Here is a 23,158-nt window from a genome sequence, read left to right on the forward strand (position 1 = left end):
TGCTTTTTTTTTTATCTTACATATAGTAGGTCGCTGCTGAAAAGTGAAAATACTGCTGCTCCAAAAGTTTATTCTCAAGAAACGCTGCCTTGATCTTTGCTTGATTACTATGCATTTTGAAGATTGCCTGGTTTAAACACAGGGTTTGAAAACCTTCCTGCTACAGGGCTGGTATGATTTTCCCAACCATAAAAAGCTGCAGCATATAAAGCTGATGCAGATCATGGTGTAAGGTCAAGTGTAGTTAAAATATTCACTTAATGCTGGATAAATACTACAAGATGTGATTAAATACAAGAGTGGCCCCTTGAGAAGATTCTTCTGGTCTTCTAACGTATAGAATTAGGCTATATAATATAATTTTAGAGTTTTAAACCCTAGATGTTTCCCAATCCGTAGCCAAAGATGTTTCTGAAGTTAAAGTTAAAGGTTATGAATTAGATTCTTTGGGACTAGATTTCACCAGAGTCTCTTTGTCGGCCACACCTCACCTCGGCCCCTTTGTGTTTACAGCTCATTGTCAAGTGTGCAGCACATTCTCAGGAATAGACTGTTTAAAGATACATGATATCACAGCTGCTCAAAAGTGAAGCCAAATCATTCTGATCACCCCCCGATGGCTGGCTGCAGTACATGTCATTAATCCTGCCTCCTCCATGTTAGTTTATGAGACATGCCCCAATCTAAAAGTGTTAAATACGTTTTTCTCAAAGATGGTGTCTGTCATTGTAGGTAGCTCTTATGAAACTAGTGTTTGTTCAAGTGTTAAGTTCTCTGGTTTTGCTTTAATTAGTTATTTGACGCATAAAAAATTAGGTGAAATGATTGACAGCTGAGACTGACTCACGATTGGTGGAGTGTATGTATGGGCGGGACTTCGATACAACAGCTCCAAACCACAATCACTACTGCTCAGACCTCGGCTCCAAATGACCCCAAAAGCGCAAGATGGCCGCACCCGTGTCTGGGACATCTTTGTACAGCTGGAGGAGGTGGAGACTTGTTGTCCATCTCTGTTCTCAGTTGACCTGAAGGACAGATTGCAGCTTAACCTTGCATTTATGCTGTCTGCAGCCCATGGATTGGATGTACATGAAGTGTTGCCATGATGAGAATTAGTGTGTCATGTTTACATCGCTGCTGATTGGAGCTGGAGTCGTCTTGCTTTATAAACGTGGGGAGGGCCAACAGGGTTCACAGGGAGGGGCTCACATGCACTAACCTAAACATGACCTCAAACCGCCTACAACAACACACGGAAAACCTTTGATTACCACAGGCAGAGTTCACAGTATGAGTCAGTGTCTGCACCACTGTGTGATATACGGTATCTTATTTAGCAGGTGAACTGTGTTTACATGAGGCGTCGGCAGAATTTAGAGTAAAAGTGTTACTTACTACTCACTTCATTTGAGGCCATGTCAGCCATCAAACTACTCTGTGTTAAGTGGAGAACAACTTCCTGTGAGGAATGGGAGGAATAATGTGAGGCTGCAGACTTCAGATTGCTCCTGAACACAACGTGAGGTAAAGCCCACATGATTGAGCACATAACACATTATGCACATTTCATGAATAACTCCAGAAATCCGACATCAATAGAATACTCTCTTCCCCAGACTCTTGAATAGCAGGCATTTGTGTCCCGATAAATATATTTGCCACATTTTCACTTTAGACATGTCTGCAACGTGCAAGCCAAATGCTTTTGATGCTTTTTTTGAGGAGGAGGAGGAGGGGAGTTGGGGCAAACTGTGTCAGAACACAACGAATGATTTGTAGGGGTGGGGGGGGACAGACACTAGTTTGAAGAACTTGTCCAAAATTATTTCCTCTGTGGATAATAGCCTTCTTGTTGGGGTTTGAATGAATGATTGCCTTATGATCAACATGAACTTCTTTTGTGCTATCACGTAGAGATGGACCCGATCTGTGCTCAGCTTTTTGTGGGCCTTCAAAGCTCGGTGTCTTCAGCGTCCCCCAAAAAAAAAAAAACATCAGTGTCGCTCTGCTGACCAAACATAAAACGGGACCATTACAAAGGTTGAACTGTTTTACCCCACTTCGCCCTCCCACCCTTTCTTTTGGCAGAAACAATGTTGCTGCATTACTCGACTGTTATCCTTCCCCCCCGATGATTTTCTGTAGCATTTTTTACTTCTCTTGTTTGAACAGATGCCGCCCCCCCTCCTGCAGCCCCCCATCCTCCGGGATTGCCATACGGCCGAGTACAATGAGGTAACACTCAATTACATTAATGTTAAGAGTCCAGCCCAGTCATTTCCTTCCACCGAGCAACATCAAACGACATGATGTATATCACTTCCAGACCAAAAACTGTCCTCTTTTGTCCGACTTTATTTGTGAATGGATTATGAAAGAGGCGGCTGAATGACCGCGCTCACCTTTCAGCCCCTCGACTGCGGCTCGTGCACCATTTGATAGCAGGAGGAATGGTGGCTTGTTAGACACCGCGCAAACCTCAAATGAACCCTCGGCCAATGAGAAGCAGATCGCTCGGGAAAGACGAGAGCTTTCCCAACACTGAATTAGATTAATTGCAGCAAAAAAGAGCTGGGTGAATCCGAGAATGACTGGTTGAGTGGGAGGGGACACAGATTTAACCTCTCGTCTCATTAGCTAACCTGCTATCGGACATGGCATCTCGGCCACTACAATAGCGGGTGCTCTCGAGATAAGCAGCTCATGTTGTCTGTAAATACGGACTGAGGTGGCTCAAGAATTCCCAGTGTCCTTCCTGCTTTAGCCTCGCACTGGTCAGTTGGAGTGCCACAGACTCCAGACGCCATCGACGTGTCCTGAAGAAATGTCACTCTGACCTTGTTTGACTTTTAAGCTTGATCACATTCCGTCATAATTGTGGCAACACACCCGTGAGCTTGTGAAGACTTCATGGTATTCACAGGTGTGGAACCTTTACACACATGCATCTCAGGTTCAAGGTAATTTCACAGTGGTCCTCAGGGCGTGTGTATTTTAAAAATGGCTTCCACAGCTACAAGCCCACTGGTGCAATGTCACACTTTGATGATACCACATTTACTTATTCCCATTTTAAAAAATCTGAATTGCACTTCATACTTTTTGAACAGGCCAAACTGAGCAGTTGCTTCGAATAAAAATCAATATCCACAGCTCTTGTCCAACCAGAGTGTGAGTGCTGCATGCCACACATCTCAGTTTTTTTGTGGCGCTGGAGAAAATTGATTTTCTATGTAGCAGCAAACTTAATGTCAGGGCTGTTTGCATGTCACACGGAGAATTTACACCATCTCCACTCCCATTACAGATGATAACATGTCTTTGCCTATGAGTAACTGCTTGCGCTGCTTGACATGCCAGCTGGTTATGAGACTAAGGAATCTCTGCACACGTTTCCAGGAAACCTCATGTATACTTTTATGATTCAGAAACAGACCATCAACTTTAGAAAAAAAGATTCAAAATATTTACCATTGACCAAGTAGTTACAGGTCTGGGTTCTGGAGCAAAATGCTATTAGACAACCTTTAACGGTTTTATTTTACCTCTCGATATATAACATGTGGTTTCACATGATGAGCACAAACTGGGTCAAACTGAGTGTTAACATGTAAATAAAAGGCATTTTATGTCTGCAGGGGTTGTAGCCTGTGTGTGTCTTTCCATGTCAAAAGAGAAACATTTGGTAGTGGACCACGACCGAGGTGGCAGCTGATGGTGGATCCTAATGGCGGCAGTGGACAATGACTGTGGACTATAGTGGCATCCGATCTTGATGGTGGATCATGATCTTGCTGGCTGCTGACCATGGACTATGATTGCAGCAGGACTGCTCGATACATAGTATTTCTCCTCAGACACTTGACCATTAATGACATTAATCCACCAATTCACTGACCTTCAGTTATACTTCAAAATGTTTACCCTAATCAATGCTGCTAAAACCTTTATCTTGATGTTCTCCTTTACACTTGACATCCATTGCACTTCTGTCCGTCCTGGGAGAGGGATCCCTCACATGTGGCTCTCTCTGAGGTTTCTACGTTCTTTTTTTTTCCCTGTTAAAAGGGTTTTTAAGTAGTTTTTCCTTACTCTTGTTGAGGGTTAAGGGCAGAGGATGTCACACCATGTTAAAGCCCTATGAGACAAATTGTGATTTGTGAATATGGGCTATACAAATAAAATTTGATTGATTGATTGATTGATTTGAAAATTGCCTGGAGGTCGTCCAACATTTGCAAACGGCTGTTAATGTAAATCCACTGAGGTGCTTTTCATTTCAGTGTAAATTCCGCTCTACTCATATAAATGTCTGTGTACAAGTCTGTTAGGTCCAACACTGTTTTTCACATCAATTCCATCAACAATAACACTGCCAGTAGTAACAGGGACTTTTTCTCCTCACGGGAAGCACCTAAGATGCTCTCATCGCTCATGATTCATGCATTGTCGATATTTAGTGGTGGTTTGAGTCACCGTGCCCCATAATGCAGACTGTAAATCATGCACATCTATTCTCCTCTTCCACTACACAGGCATGTGCGGTTTCAGTGGGCTCCAGCAGCAGTGGCTCCACATCCTCCTGCAGAACATCACGCCGCCTGGTTCCCCCTTTATAGGAGCCCCGCCCCGAAATCAGTCGATCACGTTCAGTATGGCACTCGCTCGCGTCACACCAATCAGAGCCAGAGGGACCGGTGGTCCGGGAGGGCGGCGGCCAATCAGAGCAGCCTCTGGTAGCACAAAGAGCCCACGTCAGCGGTGGACGGTGGTTTGAATGGCTCATTATTCATGTCTAGCTGGGCTTATTTAAGGAGCCGCGATGAGGCGAGATAGCGGGAGTCTTTATAAAACGTGGAGTTTTCTCCGATCGTATGCACATTTGAAGACGACGAACATCTGTTTCACACCAGTGTAAAATAGTTAAAAACACCATCCCAGTCAAGTCTGTGGCACCGTTATACACAAGATAAGCTCATAAACCCCTTGATAAACAGGCTCTGCAAACCCCTTCTACTGCTGTCAAAAATGACATTTATTCATTTCTTGTGTTCTTGCATGCATAAATTCCGTTATAGTTTATATTCTTTCATCTTAATTTAGGAGAAGGCTCCTTTGATGTCATAGAAGATGAGAAGACAAATTAAGTATATACCGTTCGCCAGGTGGATACAACCAACTTCTTGCATTTGGATGAGAGCAAGCTGCTGCTAAACTCTTAAACCCTGGTGGATTACAAACTTGTTTTAAAACTGAAAATATCAGTTGTTGTAGAAACAAATATTTAAATTAGAACGACGCCAAAACTGGTTGTCGTGCGTAAAAGCGCGCACACACTAAGGCACGGCACGATTAAGAAAGATAATTGTTTTAGTATATGAGTGTTTGCATAGAAGGTAGTGACTTCACTACCGTGTAAAGAAAACACCAAAACTGCCTCTTTTATTTTTTTTGTTCCTAGTTACACACACCCACCGCCCAGGCATCCGACCCTTTTTTTTTTGCCTGACTGTTCATTAAAGCGTAGAGGAAGGGGAGGAGGAGGACCATCACTTCTTCTTCTACGTCCCGACGCGCCGAGAGCCGCTGTTTCATTCCACCGCCGGTGCGAGCAGGACCAGCATCTCTTTCTGTCTCCTCGTAGATCTCTCTGGCCATTTTTTATTTCTTTTTAAACAGACCAAGTGTCCCTTTCTCTCCGGCATCCGGGAGACATAAGTTCCAAATCCCCCCCCCAGCTGCGGCTCAGGAAAAACGACGGCTCCCACGCGCCTCGCCTTCTCGCTGCCTTTTCGCTCATTCGATCTCATTTTCTGGGGACTTTCGTGAAGTTTTTTTTTAACCCGGAGAGGACAACCACCCCCCACCACCGCCCGGCATCATGACGCGGAGATCCTGTGCCATTTACGCCACCGGCATCGTGTGCGCTCACCTCCTGATCGTGGGGATCGCCCTGGTCGTGGCTCAAGTCTTCCAAACAATGATCCACAGCCGGTTAAAAAAGGTGAGTTGGACCCAATTTTGAGTGATAATTGTAACCGTGGACGCATTTCCGGTGTGATTTCTCTCTCCTTTTCACGCCTTTTTCCCATCGTCTGTCACACTTGAGGGGGTTTAAACGTGAAACCGTCTCCTCTGCAGTGGCCAGTCCGTGCTGCATTCAGCATCCCCACCGGCGGGGCGACGCGCAGGGTCACACCACCCTCCACTTCACTGACAGATCATTGTGTGTCTGTGTCTGTGTGTGTGTGTGTGTGTGTGTGTGTTTTCTTATTTTTATTTTATATCTGTTGTTACATTACTGGTGGTTTGTGTTCTGCTGCATTGTGCACTTCCAGCCTCGCGGGATGGAGCCGAAGAATCCCCCCCCCACACACCCCCCTCCCTCCCTCCCTCCCTCCTAATGGATCCGCATGATCCGAGGTTGAGCAGCGTGTAAGTCCCAGTCCGTGTAGTTGTGCAGCTTCGGTGGTTTTCGTGCTTCGAGCTTGCACAGAGACGGGTGATTAATCCGCATGTAAGATTTTAACGTTTGGCAAATGCGTAATATGCGCGTTGCTTTGTGTAGAAATGCACTCACACGGGGAAGAAAAGGACCGTAACCCCATTTAATGTTGTGTTTAATCTCCTTAAACCTGATGTGACAGGCGTCAATCAGCTTGTCGTTACATGGATGTGGAGAAAAGGGGGCAAAAGGCACGATGGGGTTTCCTCCTCCTGGCTGAGACCTGTGCGCATGACCCGGTGACACATTTCTGCAGATTGCGGGCTCGGTGCACACACTGTTTTGAGTAGTGTTGCCCGTAGTAGTAGTTGATATCTCCAGCCGGCAAGGACACGCTAGGTTGGGGGGGAGGGAGGGAGGTGTGCGGGGCTGGCTGGGTGGGATGGATGTGGGGGGGGAAGGGAGCTATAGGGCGAGTGGGGCTGGCGAATCGGTGGCGTGCCTGACTTCCAGTGGTAGTTGTGCACCGTGTGTCAGATGCCCACCTTTCTGTAAACCCGAGCATCCAACATGAATTGACCAGACCAAAAAAATGCATTCATGTGATTGGTGCATCATCTGTCTCTCATACGGGGTTTTAGAGGTATTGTTAATGGTTAAATAGCTGCGACTCAAATGCATGGCTCTTCAATATGCTGTCCTAACCCTGGCTCACTTGTGTGGAGTTGTAATACTTGCACTAAAAACATGCAAATTGCACAGAAACGACCACAACAGTCACTCTTTTTCACCCACACCTCCAGAGTGAGCTCAACATGCAGGGCGGTGATCATGTGACAGTTAGATTGATGTTATCATCGACTTTTTGCTCCCATCAAAATAAGGGCAAACGGCGGTATATCTGTGTAGAAACACCCACATTAGTGTATGAAGTGAATTATGTACATTTAAGTTATATCTATAGGAGTGCTGGGGTGGGGAGGTCTTGGCATTTGACACCCTATCCCACCCGGCTTTCCCACCCGGCTTTCGTACTGCTGCCGCCTGCCCCTTAAAATGCCTCACATTCCTCTTATTGCCATGAATGGTGGATGCTCTGTGAAACTCATGATCTGGACTTAAAAAATCTCCCGGCATCTCGCCCCCTCACAAAGTCGCTCTCCATCCCCGCCGCCCTAAGACGGAGATGAATAAAATACAGAAGCGGCTCAGCAGAAAAGCTTGTTGGGGACTATTTGTCCAAGTTGGAGACTCAAACAGCTGCCTTCTAACACCGCTTCCCCCTCCTGGAGATAAATTTGGATGGCATGCCAGCGGACCCAAATTAACAGAGTCAGTCAAAGTTCATCTACGGGGGACCTAATTCTGATGTGGCCGGCGATTTACCCAAAATGACAGCATAGCTAATCCTCTTTCGCCGCAGTCTGTCCATTGAATTAGACAGGAGTCGACATGCTGAACGGACTTCAGAAAATCCGTGGACTGAGGCTCTCTTTTTAAATAATGATGTAGCTGAGTTGTTCCAAGCTCCAGGACGCAGACTCTGTATTTCTTGCTGAGCAGGGTGTGGATCGAAACAATGCACAAGTCATGTGAGGAATTTGACAGACTCCTTGGCCTCAGGGCCCTGATTTTTTTTGTCTGGAAGCAAACTCCATGCCGCCTTGTTGTTGTTGTTGTTGTTGTTCAGCGTCGGCCTATTCCGAGCTGTTCAGCGCAAATTGAAAAGGAAAAAAAACACCCCGTCATGCCACTCCTCTCCGCCCTGTTCAGGAGAGGAGACTTTTCAAGGTATTAGGACTGTTTGGGCTAAAAGCTTCAAGAACAAGGTCATGTTTTAGCTCAAAATGTGACGTCCGCGCTCGGCTTAAACGCAAAATCTGCAATACAGGAGCCGGAATAGATGATAGATTTCCTTTTGCTTTTAATTAAGTTCCTCTATGGCAGCTTAAAACAGGATCTTGTCACACCACACCCAAGCTGTGCCTTAAGCTGTTTGGTTAAACCATGTGTCATATCACCATCATTGTTTGTTTTATCTCGGCCTTCCCACCAACGAATGGATAACGCAGCATTTTGGTCTCACGCACAAACCTCTCTCTGCTTTGTCCCTCACTTGTGTTTTTTTCTTTCTTAGGTGATAGAGCAAGGTTTCTGTTCAGGGAGATAAATGTTCCTCGTTTAACTTTGAAGGCCTTTTGAAAGACCTTTTACTCAAGGTTGGAAAACACAGTGATCCACGCAGGCGGCAGTCACACTACATTTGCCTTTAAGTTGCTGCAGGGTAAAGGTCAGATGAGCAACGCCTGTTTTTTTTTTTTTAGAAATGACAGTATTGACATTTTGTTTTGAAAAGTGGCCAAATGATTCAATCTTTTAGTTTAGCGTGACGTTTTCTACAAGTTCTGTCCTGCACCGACCGGATAGCACATGCTGCTTCTTCTTCAGCTCACAATTAAGAAGCAGAATTCTCAAGGCTCCAGGAGCATCTCACAGCTTTAATTCTTCCAAGTTCTGCTTGTTCTTTTTTTCAGTTTGTCTTCTCTCATTCTGAAAACCTTTTCTTGGAAGCAGTTAGTCAGCCGCAGCATCAAAATCGTGGAACTGATTGTTTAAGGATTTAATGTGACTGATTGTTTGCAGGGTTAAATCTGAAATTGGGCAATGCAACAAAAGTAGTTCTTGATTTTTAGAAAAAGAAAAGATACAGCTGACTCTACAGGCTTATATAAAAGGTGCTGAACTCCATAATAAATCCCTTTTTTATATAAATAGAAAATATATATTTTTTGTACATCACTGTAAACTGAAGATCTTTAGGTTTTGTCTTTATGGGTTCAACAAATCAAGACATTTAAGATGTTATGTGCTCGTGGAAATTATAACATTATATGGACATTTTAGATGTGTCCTATGGGTAAAGGGTGTAATTCATAACCACATATCCATATCAGCTTAATGAGGACTTTCCTTTTTTTTGGTTTGTTTGAATCTTATGTTTCTCCTCAGTTGAACCTTCTTTTTCCAAAGTCGATATCTTGTCTGACCCCCTCTTGACACTTTTCAAAACCCCACATTCGATGTGGAGGTGGGAGATGATGCACCGAAACCCGGCAAACAATTGTATAGAGCAAAACATGTTTAAATGTCGGAAGTTACAACATAAACAGGAAGTGCAAACCACACCCCAAGCTACAATGTTCTCAAAGTCTCGAGTGCAGAAGACAATGTAGTGCCCCTCTTGAGTGTGTTGTGTTCAGGGGACAGGTGGTTTTCAGAAACTCTCCCATTAAAAAGGCACGAGAGGAAGTGGGTCATTTTCTCCTTCCAAAAGTTTAAAAATACCCCGAAGAATGGAAAAAGGCTCGCTCCCTTTTCCTCCGGTCAACAGACCTCTTCGGCTTTCTAACACAGTCGGATGTTGTAGTTTAAAGGTTACTGATTGCTCATGTTCATACATGTGGCAACCAGGCTTATGTCACACACACACACACACACGTTTACGAGCAAGCGCAGCTTCCAGGCTCGTTCCTCTCCACGCGATCACAGCGAGAACATGTCTGAAACCACTTCTTCCTTGTAGCGGTTGCTTTGACCTGTACAGGCTGAACATAAAAACGCAACTGACCATTTTGCACGTAGTTTAACGGCTATTGACTGCAGAGAAAGCTAATTGCTACACTGACGATTGCAACACATCTGCTGGTTTGCGTGTGGGCTGACTATCAGTCTGCAGATAGAGTCCTGCCTTGGCATGCCGAGGTCAGTGACTAGTGTTTTTGTTTTTGCCCACACTTTGTGCCCGTCCTGACAGTTTTTCAGCTGTGAAGGACGTTTTCTCTGCCTCCCTCAGGTATCAAGGTTTTGGCCCGGCACCAACTCCTCCCAGTAAAGTGCTGGGTGCTCTGTCCGACTGTTCGAAAACGTGAATATACCAGTGTGGCAAATTTGAGAAACCACATGTTTTTTATGAGCTCAGCTTGTGGAGCTTTTTCTTTTTTTGCCGTTTTTCAATTTGAATGTGTTTTTTTCTTTTTCTGCTGACAGGAAATTACTTTGACGGAGAAGAGCCAAATGTTTGAGTCATGGAAGAATCCACCACCGCCTGTTTACATGGAGTATTACTTCTTCAATGTGACCAATCCAGAGGTGTTCCTGAAAGGCGGGAAGGCGGCTGTCAAACAGATCGGACCATATACTTACAGGTGGGTTTTGTTGTGAACACCTAAACTCAAAGATTGAATAGGAAGTAGGGGGGCAGCTGTAATACTGTGTAGTGATGGAAAAGGAAACTGGTTGTAAAAATCACAAAAAGAAAGATATCCGGACTAACCCGCTGATAACATTTCAACACCAGGGAATACAGGCCAAGGGAAAACGTAACATTCCTGGAGAATGGCACCAAGATTTTCGCCGTGAACCCCAAATCCTTTGTCTTTGTGCCCGAGAAGTCCGCTGGGGATCCCAAGGTTGACATCCTCACGACTGTCAACATTCCACTTGTGGTAAGACTTGTGGTGTCTGTACAGAGTAATGTGTGTTGTTATGATGTGCAGCAGCCGCTCCAACACATCCTTTAAGTTATTTGTGTGTTTATTTTTCACACACTGGTATCTATTGTCCTCTTACATTTATTGGGACATTCTGATGTTGTGACCATACAAACCACTCTGTCACGAGCTTTCCCCCAAAGCGTCTCACCGTTGCCTCCAATGTTTCCCTTCTCTTTTTCTCCTTCAGGCGGTGATGAACGAGCTGAAAACCTACTCCTTCGTCCTGCGTACTTTCGTCTCCATGTACATGAACAGTCTGGGAATTGAGATGTTCATGAACCGCAGTGTCCACGAGGTCCTGTGGGGATTCAAAGACCCTCTGCTCTCAAAGATCCACGCCCTGCAGCCGGATGTGGACGAGAATTTTGGCCTGATGTGGAAGGTGAGCGGCTGGGGGGGGGAAAGTTAGACTCACTTTGCTCTCCCTAAAAAGCGATTGTCAGAGGCTTGAGAAAAACCTTGAGAAACCTCTTGGATGTTGGTTGTTCAGGGTTACTAAACAACAGACAAGAGGAAGTTTGTGGCGGCGTCATGTAAGAAGTGAGATTCCCCACATGCTGATGGAAGAGGATTGTGCTTCCTTATTTAATCTGCATCACCGGCCTCGTGACGCTGAGGGATGCATTTTGAGTAAGATAAACAAAACTAAAACAATGAATCAACACTTTTTTTTTTTTTAAAGAGATGATTCATTTTGAGTAATTTTAAGTCAATTAAATCCACGCTCAGCCTCTAATGGGACAACTTGATGCTTGTATCTTGTCATATTTGATGCTTAACTGATTATCTTTGGGATTTGGATGAAAACGAGAAATTTGGAGACGACTGATCAATATTTTTCACAATCTTCGAACGTTTCTCACACTCAAGTTGTTAGTTGCGGCGCCAAACACAAAGACTGCTTTTAAAATGCCAAAGAAAGTTTTTCTGAGGTCAAACCAGTTAATGTGAAAACATGTTTTTATGTTCTTCAACAAATTACTAAGTCCGTCATTGTGTCTGAGCGATACTCGTAAGGGGCATATCGCTGACAAATACAAAGCAGCGTTTCTTTCCCATGGTCCTTTGTCAGTAGACGTGAACGCTGCATCTCTGCTGTCAGTCACAGCAGCCTTGACTGAGCCCTGTGTTGTTTTCCACAGAAAAATGGCACTCATGAAGGAGAGTTTGTCTTCCACACCGGCGAGGAGAACTACATGGATTTTGGCAAGATCGACACCTGGAACGGCATGAGGTGAAGACTCATATCAGCTGTAGACGCGCTCTTAAACATTTCATTGTCTCTCTTCTTCTCAATGATCGAAAACACTCTCTTGTCAGCACACATCATTTCCTCCCAGTCACGATATTCACATTTACGACCTGCATCTGAAAGTCCAGCGGAGGATTGCAGCACGATTGCAAAATGAGTTGTTTGTACATCGCAAGTGACTTTGTACCTTGAATGTGATCAACACGTACAAGTAAAATCCAGCAGTAGCTGGATAGTACTAAAGTAAAAGTACCAATAGCATGGTGTAAAAATACTCCATTACAAGTTAATCTACTTCATTTAAAATCAGACTACAATCGTCAGAAATTAAACAGCCAAACATTTGCTGCCTTCAGCTTCTGTAACAGTCAGATTTGAAATTTTTCTTTTGCCATACACGATGGTAAACTGATTCAGTTGTTGAGTATGGACGGTGTGAAATGATAAAAATGTCCATGTTTCACTCCATCACTCTATAGACAAACTTATTACATTTACTCAGAAGCTTTTATGAAGATTGACTTGCAAGTGAGAGACAACTCTCCAGCTTCAGTACAGAAGGAAACCTCCGAGTCAGCACTCCACACTGAATCTGTTCAATAAGAAAAAGTGCAAGGAGATCAATTCAAAAGTGCACAGTGCGAGATAGAGCTCACAACCCAATAAAGATGGAAAAACTGTTTGATCCTCATTGTATTTTTAATCTTAATCTCAAAAGGAACTAGTAACTATATCTGATGCACAACTTCAGTAAAAACAAAGTAAGAAGTAACGTGTATATCCAGTGCGATAAATGAAAATACTACGAAATGTCCTTGTACTCGAGTGTAGCACTGATGTAGCTTGTTTTCTGCAAATCAACAGCAAGATGTCGTGGTGGTCGTCCGATCAGAGCAACATGATCAACGGTACGGACGGCGCCGTCTTCCACCCGCTGATCAACAGGAGCGAGCTGCTCTACATCTTCGCCGCTGATCTCTGCAGGTGTGTGTATGTGTGTGTGTGCTCGTGTGGATATGAATTTGTTTACAGTCAAAGCATCCAGGCAGCACGAGCACCAGAACTTCCTGTCAGGTTCAAGGGGCTGAGTCACATGCTGACACATCCACTGATACGGAATCGTGGTTAATATAACTTCAGATAAGGCAAACGGTAAATTCAAAACACGTATGTGAAGACAGGAGTTTGACCTGAATGCACCTGGAAAGCTAATCGTACAGGAAGTGGACGTCCCATAGATGGCGGCTATTTATTTACAGCCCTAACTGCTGAGGTTAGACTCGAAGATTAAGAGGATGACAATAGCATTTCAACATTTCCTTCCTGTTGTTGGTTGTCGAGGTCTTTATTTAGACTTCTGAAGAGTCTCTTGGACTAGATCTCATTTTATAAATCCCCAAAATTAGACGCTGACTCTGCTTCCTGTCCACAGGTCCATTCATTTGGCCTACGTGAGAGACGTGGAGGTGAAAGGCATCCAGGCGTACCGCTTCGCACCCCCCAATGACGTCCTCATGAGCCCCAAGGACAACCCCAGCAACGAGGGCTTCTGCGTGCCCGCTGGAGACTGTCTCGGCACCGGGGTGTTAAAAGTCAGCGTTTGTCGAGAAGGTAGGAACAACCCCCCCTCTGCTGCCATCGAGCCTGACCCGGTTACCCTTCACCCACTTCCCTCTCATGACCCCAAACCAGTCCCATGACACATTTTCAGCCCCCTCCGTCTCTCTACACCCCGCCTTAAAATGGTCGTTCGGTCAGCTGCCCCTGCCCTGGTGTCTCGGTGTTTTGAGCACACCAGGTTTTACTCAACCCAGGGTTCAATGATTAACTGCGCTGACTGCATGCAGTGACTATTGAAGTATTTTATGGTGGCCATCGAGTGTGATTGCTCGGATAAGGTAATCTGCTCTAGGATTGTCACAGGAGGTCGTTGTAGTATCATGAAAAGATATGTCACTGTAACCCCTACTGTTTGTATAGTTTACATAGGTATTTTAAAAAATCTGTATCATAGTTTTTCACAACATATGTTTGGTCTAAAAGTTCTGACAGGTTTAACGGTACAGGGGCAGGTTTACTCCCTGTTGTAATTTTGCTTATTGCACAATACCAGTTGCTGATATTCCTCTTCCCGGCCCGTTGTATTTCCAAGGAATCATTCTCCACATTCAAACAAAGACTGAGTCATATTTTTATTTATGTGTTTGTCTCCCTTGTTTCCCTCAAGGCGCTCCCATCGTGGTGTCTTTCCCACACTTCTATCAAGCCGACCCCAAGTACATCAACGCCGTCGACGGGCTCAGCCCCAACAAGGAGGAGCACGAGACGTACCTCGACCTGCAACCGGTACGACTCCGATGAGAACAGATTAGAGGCCGTGTGTCTGGTTTATGACGATCTTATCTAAATGAGAAGAGTTCCTTTGCTTGTAAAGCTCTCTGTGTTTTTGATTGCATTGAGGGGGTTTGTGTTTGGTTCTGATTAGTCAAGTTAAATGGTTAGAGAGGGTAACATACCTTATGTAAGATATACATGGCTCTGGCGTTCTTACAATATTCATATATTTAATTTAAAAGAATTTGTGAAAATAAATATCTACATGATAGGCAAGAAAAATAAGAATGTGAAGGTATTGAATTGATTAGTTACTCTCACTTCTTAGGATAAATTATTATAAACTTATTTCAATAGATTTTTAAGGTTCACTTACAGATAACTTGAATCAACTGATGCTCATTTTAACAATAATAATGTCAACGGATGAATAAAATCGATATTTACTTTATACTTTGACAAAAATACCAAACAAAATGGTAGATTTTTCCCTGCTTAAACCAAATGTATGCACATTTATTCTCATTCTTTTATTTTTTCACATTTTAATGGTCAGTTTTCTTCAAATCTGTGAGAAGACAGAAGAGAAAATAAAAGATATGCTAATATTCACTGAAACTTCTCTGCTCCGTCCTATAATAAAGTCTCTGTCTCTCCTTTTATTTAGACCACAGGAGTTCCCATTCGTGCCTGCAAGCGAGCCCAGCTCAATATCATCCTGAAGAGAGTCCAAGGGTTCCCGTAAGTCGAACTTTGCTGAACCCTGACCCACTTCCCCGTTACCACACTCTGTCCCCATTTCATTTTGGCCTCATGTTGAGCCAGATGTTCTCTCTGACCTCCCCGCCTCTCTGTGTCTCTCTCTCTTTCTGCCCCGCAGCAAAACCAAGTACATCAACGAGACCATTTTCCCCATCATGTTCGTCAATGAGGTGAGGACCCCCCACCTTTAGCACCAACTGAAACAAAGCTATTCTGATGAGTGAAAATCATTAGTGAACACTGTCTCCTCTCTCGAAACCATAGACGGCGACGATTGATGATGAATCGGCTTCCCAGATGAGGACGCTGCTCCTGATTGTGACGCTGGTGTCCAACTTCCCCTTGCTCATCGTGGGCTTGGGCGTCATCCTGCTGCTGGTGCTGGTAGTCTTGTTCTGCCGAAACCGCCAAAAGAAGGTAGGATCCGCCGCCGGTTCTGTGGCCTTAATAATCCTGGAGTGTCATTAATCCCCCACAGTTACCCACTGACATGAGCTTTACAGCGTATATATGGGACCTAGAGGAAAGCTAGCGTGTAGTGATACGTCACAGTAAATCCGATTTTTTATTTTTTTTTTTTTAATTTTTTTTTTTTTATTTTTTTGTGTTGACTGGGTTTTTGCATGATGAACATTTTTTATGCACTAACCTCGCCCAGCTTACACGCATGTTAACTAACGCACTGCATGATTCCTGCACAGCAGAGCGTGCATGAGCAGTTTCTACAATTCTGGATCAAATGTCGTTTTATTATTACATTTTTTTTTCCTCGCTGAATATTTTCTAACAAGTCGATGCATCTTTGGATGAATCGAACAAATCTGAGTATTCAGAAAGAAAGTATCTAAGCTCCCTTCTGTTCCGTGAAGCTGTGACCTGTCGTAGCACTGCCGAGAACCAAAGGGCTTTGAACTGGAATAGTCCCGAGAATGAGGAGCCGCACATGTTCACCTCTTATCTCCCGTTAGTGCAGGATCGATGATACGAACTCTGGCCTGTCTGCCGTCTGTATTGTTGTAGTTCAGGTTATTCATTTTCCAGAGAGTGGCGCGTTACATGCATGTTAATGAAATATTTGCCTTTTAGATGAGAATATTCATGTCTGTTTTAAATATGTGTGAATATGAATAATGCCAGGAGGCAGTTAGCTTAGCATAGCTTATCATAAAGACTGGAAGAGGGTAAATTGGCTCGCCTGACTGACTCTGTCCAAAGCTAACAACCAACTCCAAACTTTGTATTTTTGTATGCATTGAAGAAACAGGATTCTACCGTGTTAATTAATGAGCAGCAGATTTGCTGGAGTCTACAATTTGCCTGGATCTTGTTTTCCTTTGGACAGACTTCAGCCTCATACTTGCATTGAATGTTTTTGCTTAATTGCAATGTGACAAAGTGTTGTATTAACATGTTCTAATTTTAATTTTCTGTAACCCCCCCTTTTTTCTTTTTCTGTTTTAGAATGAAGTAAAACGTATTGTTTTTACTGAAGCTTTTCATTCTTTTGCTGTAAGTCTTCTTTTTTGCCTTGTTTGCTATTCTCATTTTTCAATTTGTTATCCATCATCTCTGATTATTATCATTTTTAATTGTCTGTACGGGGCATGATATTCCCTTTTTGAGTTCTCGCCTCACAGTGTAATTGGTCATTGTTTAATTACGTTCATAATTTCTGGGGTGTTTTTGTTGTAACTGCTTCATATTGACGTTGTGGTGGTTTACTGTGAACATCAGTCAAAACATTAATTCCCATTTCAATGTCTGTGTTAATTGTGTGACTATGTGGACGTCTTGCCAGTGCTTTGGTTTGTACTGACACCTCCTGTCCTCCTGACTCTCCCCCTCCAGACGGCAAAAGACGACACGGCTTACACTCAGGTCAGCGACAAACCGGACGAGCCGTCGGAAACGCCCGCCAGCCAGCCAATGAAGAACGGCTCCTACATTGCCATGTCTCCAGTGGAGCCCCAGAAGTGTTGATGGAGAATCGCCTGGCCAAGCGTGGAGCTCAGGAAGGGGGCTGAGGGAGCAGCACAGGGGTGATGCATTAACCACGGGTGGGGTTTACACACAGTGAGCTCGTTTCACATATTTTTGGGGTGTGTGTGTGGGGAGGATAGGGAAAGGGGCGGGGCGGAACCCCCAGTAAATGTTTAGTGAACAAAGACAATGCTCTCGCTGAGCCCTCTTATGACTTTCTGTCCTCCTCTACTCTACCTGCTGAGCATGGCCCTCACTGCCTGCCGTACTGCAACACAACAAACTCCCACACCTTTACTCCTCATTTCCGTCCTGGTCGGCCCAGAAACACGTCGGGAGTCCGGACGGGCTCGGCCAGGACAAGCCTTTTTTCCGTAACTCTTCTGAAGGACCACAGTAGCATAGGTGTCGCTGCTGCACAAGGATGCATGATCTTCTGCTGACTAAAATGGCTGAAAGGGTGTTTTTATTACTCACCTAAACAGCAGTGGGTATCATCTTCTTGCTCTTTCCTCTCCATCGGTGTTGCGTGAGGAGAAAACTTCAAACCCGACAGATACAAAAAAAAATCCCCTGTAAACTGGAAACTTAGGACACAACTGTGAGCTCTTGGGCTCAGAGATGACAACATGGTTTTGCTAACAAAACTGAACTTGGCATATCCTTTTTGTAAAAAAAAAAATATTGAAGAAAAAAAACAGTCTGAGCCAAACTATTTATAGCATTTTTGCCTTTTTTTTCTTCCTAAGATGAATTGGTGCGTGCACACACACATCGCACTTCCAAGTATTTGTTGGTGAGAGTGTTTGTGCACCTTGTCGAACACGTCGACGTCCTGTTGTGATGGACAATGCTCAACTGGTTTTCTTGATGCAGGCGCGATGTCGCATGACACCTGATATACTCGTGATTTTAACCCCACCTCCTTTTTTTTTCTGTCAGCCTCACTTTTTTTTCCCATAACACTAGTTACAGAAATGAAACAGTTTCATTTCAGAGTCCTAATCAGCTGAAGTGTTAGTAGCTAGATATGACATCACCAACAGTAGCTCGATTAAAATCGAACCTCTAGGCTTCTTCACACATTCAGAACAAAAAGGAGAAAACAACACCCACAGATCTTACAAGGGAGACTTGAACCTGCTTTCTGCCTTACAACGGTTCAGTGTGTTCGTTATGTTTCATACATATAAGCTGGAAATCTCTTTTCGCCATTGTACATATTTAAGGGGAGACGTTACAGAGATACCTCTGACCAAATCCAGCAAGCAGTCCTCCTCTAGGTGTGCAGGGAGACGCTGACTTTGCTCTGGTGTCGGCCGCTCCTGCACATCTACACTGTTACTTATTAGAGAAAGCACAATTTGGATTGCTAAAAACCAGGCCGGACGCAAGGCCACCAGGTTTTTTTTGGGACCTATTATAATTATTATATATATTTACAGCTTGTTAGGTCAAAGACACTGTCAAGTGCCGTGACTCTTCACCGCTCGCCGCTGTGCAGTCGTACAGTTTGCCAAGGAACCTGTTGGCATTCAGGCAAACGCAGCACTTGAATCACTGTTTGTCTTACGTTTCCTGTTGTGTCTCCAGTTTTTTCTGTCCGCCACACTCGTCTCGTCACACGTCAAACTCGTCGGTGTTCGCCAGTGGGAAGTGAATTCGGGGCCATAACACTGTCAACGTGGAAAGTTCCCTGCACTTTGCCTGCATATTGTGCCCTGTGTGTTATTTTGTTTCTTTGTCCTGCTCATTTCGATGAAGGTGGTCCATACGTTCAGTACATTTCCATGTTTGTCCTGGCTAGTATTGGTTCTGATGATGTTTTCCAGGACAACAGACGTCCCTGCCTCTGTTAACTTGCTTCTCAGCACATAGAGTGTCTTCTTTTGATATACTTTTGTATTTGTCATTGCTGCTAAAAAAAAAATGCCATAACCTATGGACTTGTATTTAACCATAACTTGCTCGTATTCTGGTCGACTCACACAGGCTTTTTTTATCCACGTCTTAAATCTTTACGGTTTTCTGTGTTGACGAGCCTTGCGACACCTGAGCACAAGATACAAAGCCCAAAGCTTGCTGCCATTTATTGGACTTAGCAGTTATCACTAACCACATTTTTGTAAAGCTATCACAGTTAACCAGTCATTCTTCTACTAGCGGACCATATCACATGTATCACTGGGGTTTATGAAGGGGTTAGTTAACTTGACAGAAAGGACGGGCCCACTTCAGCATCATCGGAGATTGGTGTCAGAAGTCGTTTGTCAGAACACTGTGGTGGAGAATCCTTTTAAAGCAGAAGTTCAACACTGTGGGAAATGTGCTTGTTCCGCTTCTGCTGGAGAGAAGGAAGAGGAGATCGATGCCGCTCTCCAGTTTCTCTGCTCAACATGAAACTGGAGATGTTTCGCTTAGCTTAGCACAAAAACTGAACAGCCTGGCTCTGTCCAAAGGAAACAAAATCCAGCTAAAAGTAGTTGATGAACACACTATATTATCATTTTCAAGCAAAGATTTGACTTCAGGTTCTCTAAGGTGAGACTGCTGCATTTCTTGGTCTTGACCTATAGTCAATTTTATATTTTTATATACTAGACTGTCAGTTGGATAAAACACAACTTTTGACGATGTCTCTTGAAGGATGTTGTCATGGGCATTTAACATTTTATTTTTATTTTTTAGACCATGTGAAAATGACAGTTCACTTTCTCAACTCCTGAAATAACTTAGTCCCATAACTACAAACAGTTTTTAACGACTGGAGAAAAGTGGAAGTCGGACCACGTCTTTATGCTTTAATAATCTTTACTCGCTCCAGCTCTGTGACTCTCTCATCCAACTCTCCACCAGCAGACGAAGCAGCGTGTTTCCAGTGTGTTTGAACTCTTTCTTTAAAGTGAAATCGATTCACTAAAGGCCTTTTTTATTTCACTTACGTGAATGAACCTCCACCTTGTTCAAACTCATAGTTCGTCGTTATTCACATTTTAAAAATCTACTTGAACCTGAAAGACCTTAATCCCAAGAGGCGTGTGTGTGTTGCTTGTACAGTGTCTGTTCAAACACACACCTGAGCCATCCCTGCTCCACCCGTCTGACTTCGACTACATTGACCTTTGAGTCCAATCCTTCAAACCCATTGGCTCGTCCCTGCTTGACCAAAGATAACCCACATAGATCTGCCCCAGCGCAGTGTTTACTCTACTCTGCGATAACGGCTGTGCCACAAAACTACCGCCTACCTTTTTTCTTTTTTGTTTGAATTGTGCCACCACTTATGTGAAGTATTTACAACAGTGTTATGTGTGCGTGGAAGCATGAATGTGCCTTTTGACATCAAGGCAAAAACAATATATAAATCACAGATGGTAGTATGATGTATATTGTGTTTCACCACCCAGTGCAAAAGGAAATAATTAATCAATGCTCTTTGTGAGCAGTGAGAAACATCTCAGTATAGAGCAATACAGAGCTGTGTAACATAAGTTGTGGATGTTTTGTCAGCGGCCACATAATATTTATGTATTTTCGTTCCTGTGATTTTTGATAGTTTAACTTGTGTATGAGTATTTTCCCTTTTCTTTAGTGGGATTTTAGTTGTTTTATTTTGTTATATTCTGCTTGAGTTCCGAGCACATTTCAATACCCTTCATCATTTCAATTTTTTTTTCACACTGAAAAAAAAAACAACCTGAAAGTGTAAATGTTGGACCAGTTTGTTGCACTGGGACCAGTCAGAGCCCTGTAAAAAAAATGTCTGTAAGAGTGTCCATGAATGGTTTCATTTGGGTGTTTGTGTTTGAGTATGAGAACTAATGAGTTAAAACATGTATGTGGAGCCAAATGCACCATTTCTGTCAAACTGGAGGGATTTACTGGAAGGCTGATTATCTTGATGACTGAGTAAAGTAAAGCATTGATGCTGTGTAATCTGTCTAGATGAATGACGCCCTCCTTCAGGGATGAGCACTAGTGCCATACCATCCTTTTCTTTCTTTCCTTAATTTGCTCCTCGGTGTAACAAACCCATGTCTCCCATGTCTCGATGTTCTGAAGTCACTAACAGACATTTCCTCTTAAGATATACTAATTTTGTTTTGCTGCTGAAAATGACAATCCCCTTGTCATGTTGGGTGCAAAATGATTTCAAAGTAATATCCATTTTTAGTTTTGATAATTTACACTGCACAGATGTTTCTACAGTCCTTTTGTAAACATTTCTAGTGTATTTGCAAAAAATAAAAGTTGCACTGAAGTGCAAAGTTCACATGGTCTCCTGCTTTCTTTCGTTTAACTGTCTGTGGAGAAATATAAATCCTATTGAGGAGGTAAAACTGCTGAACCAGATGAGTATAAAAGTCGAATGATGAATCAGTTAATAATTGAATATTTTTTTTATCTGTAAACTATATTTTGGGTTTTTAAACTGCTGATTGGAAAAAAGCGAGACATTTTGAGACACTTATTTTGCAAACTGGGCATTTTTCTAATTGTTTTTCAACCTTGCGTTGAATCAAATGGTTGAGACAATAATTGGCAGAATAACTGATGATGAATTAATCATGTCATTCTTACTTGGATCCTCTGGATCTTCATTTGGATCTGCACCAAATTCCCTTTTTTCATCAAGAGCCATGAATTATTTATTCTCTGGGAAATTGTCAAGAAACTTATCGAAACTCACAGTGTTCAAGAAAGCTTGTTTTGTGTAATGCTGCTGACAAACAAAAGGACAGAGGTGAAAACATGAGCTCCTTGGTTGAAGTTAACAAACTAATGTCATCAAATCAGTCACTGGGGCCAATCAAGCTTTTCCCTCTTTTACATATATTTACTTTAAAGGATGTGAAAATTTCTTCCATCAGTGCATTAAATACAGTATTTACATGGTTCCAGGGAGGAAATGTGTTAATCACTATGATAATATTTTCCGTTTCAGGCCTTTCGGCTGAACATTTCTTTTTTTTCTGTGAATAACTTGACAGAACATTTACGCGACTCACTTTTTGCATAAAAACTGAATAAACTCCGAGGAAACCTCCCTTTAGTGCAACAGCGAGATCCCTTTAGCCAAATAGCTGTCACTCTTTCTGTTTTCTACCCTCTCCACCTCTGACTCTTCTTCCCGTACGTGAAACTTACCGCTGAAGTGCAACAAGTTCAGGCAGGTTTTCTGGTACTACAAGACAGCGACACTTTTCTGTGACAGATGAATCCACGTGGGGCGTTACATGCGTGTGTAATGGCTCTGTTCATTATTCTAAGTGGTAGCCTCGGGGCAGTTACATCTCGCTGTCTTCTCGTATGTTTCGGCCCTTGTGACGATCACTTCAGGGCCTGCAGGCGTCAACACGTTCACAGTTTCTGCTTCAGTCAGACATATTCAGTTTCTTTGGGACTCGATCGACCCTCTGTTGAGTCGATGCTCTTGTTTGCTTGCACTGCAAACCCTGTCTCCTAAATATAACAACTAATCTGCAACAGCAAACATTATTTTGTGCAATATGTAACATTTAGCAGACGGCGTTCGGACACTGTGACTCTTCGGCTGATTGCATCACTCAGTCTCATGTAGGGGTTTCTTTGGTTCATTTCTACATTAGTTGTGTGTTTTTGTTGTGCAGCTCTTGATCTGTTCTAATGCATCAGCACAAATTCAAAAATATGATGAAGCCAAATCTTAAGTGATAATAACTGAAAACATTACTATAGAGTATTTAATATTAGATAATGTATAATGACAAAGCACAATAATCAACATTTCCGTAAATTCGGTGCCAGATCACAAAGTTCCAGAGGATGACGTCTTCAACTGTCGTGCTT

General features: G+C 43.3%; 1 protein-coding gene across 2 annotated transcripts; it reads left to right on the plus strand.

Annotated features, from left to right (window-relative positions):
• The first annotated feature begins 5,523 nt into the window (after positions 1-5,523).
• Positions 5,524-21,602, plus strand: scarb2a (scavenger receptor class B, member 2a). Of its 2 annotated transcripts, XM_047341290.1 has the most exons (13): positions 5,524-6,007; positions 10,496-10,653; positions 10,806-10,953; positions 11,189-11,383; positions 12,144-12,235; positions 13,118-13,237; positions 13,686-13,864; positions 14,481-14,599; positions 15,255-15,328; positions 15,468-15,519; positions 15,614-15,766; positions 16,811-16,858; positions 17,198-21,602. In XM_047341290.1, the coding sequence occupies exons 1-13, from the start codon at positions 5,885-5,887 to the stop codon at positions 17,327-17,329; spliced, it is 1,593 nt and encodes a 530-aa protein (XP_047197246.1). In that variant the 5' UTR covers positions 5,524-5,884; the 3' UTR covers positions 17,330-21,602. The 2 variants fall into 2 exon arrangements, with proteins under 2 accessions (XP_047197246.1, XP_047197247.1); XM_047341291.1 differs by lacking the exon at positions 16,811-16,858.
• Positions 21,603-23,158: the final 1,556 nt, after the last annotated feature.

The sequence above is a fragment of the Hippoglossus stenolepis genome, chromosome 9, assembly GCF_022539355.2.
Source record: "Hippoglossus stenolepis isolate QCI-W04-F060 chromosome 9, HSTE1.2, whole genome shotgun sequence".
In the NCBI taxonomy this organism is placed as follows: Eukaryota; Metazoa; Chordata; class Actinopteri; order Pleuronectiformes; family Pleuronectidae; genus Hippoglossus; species Hippoglossus stenolepis.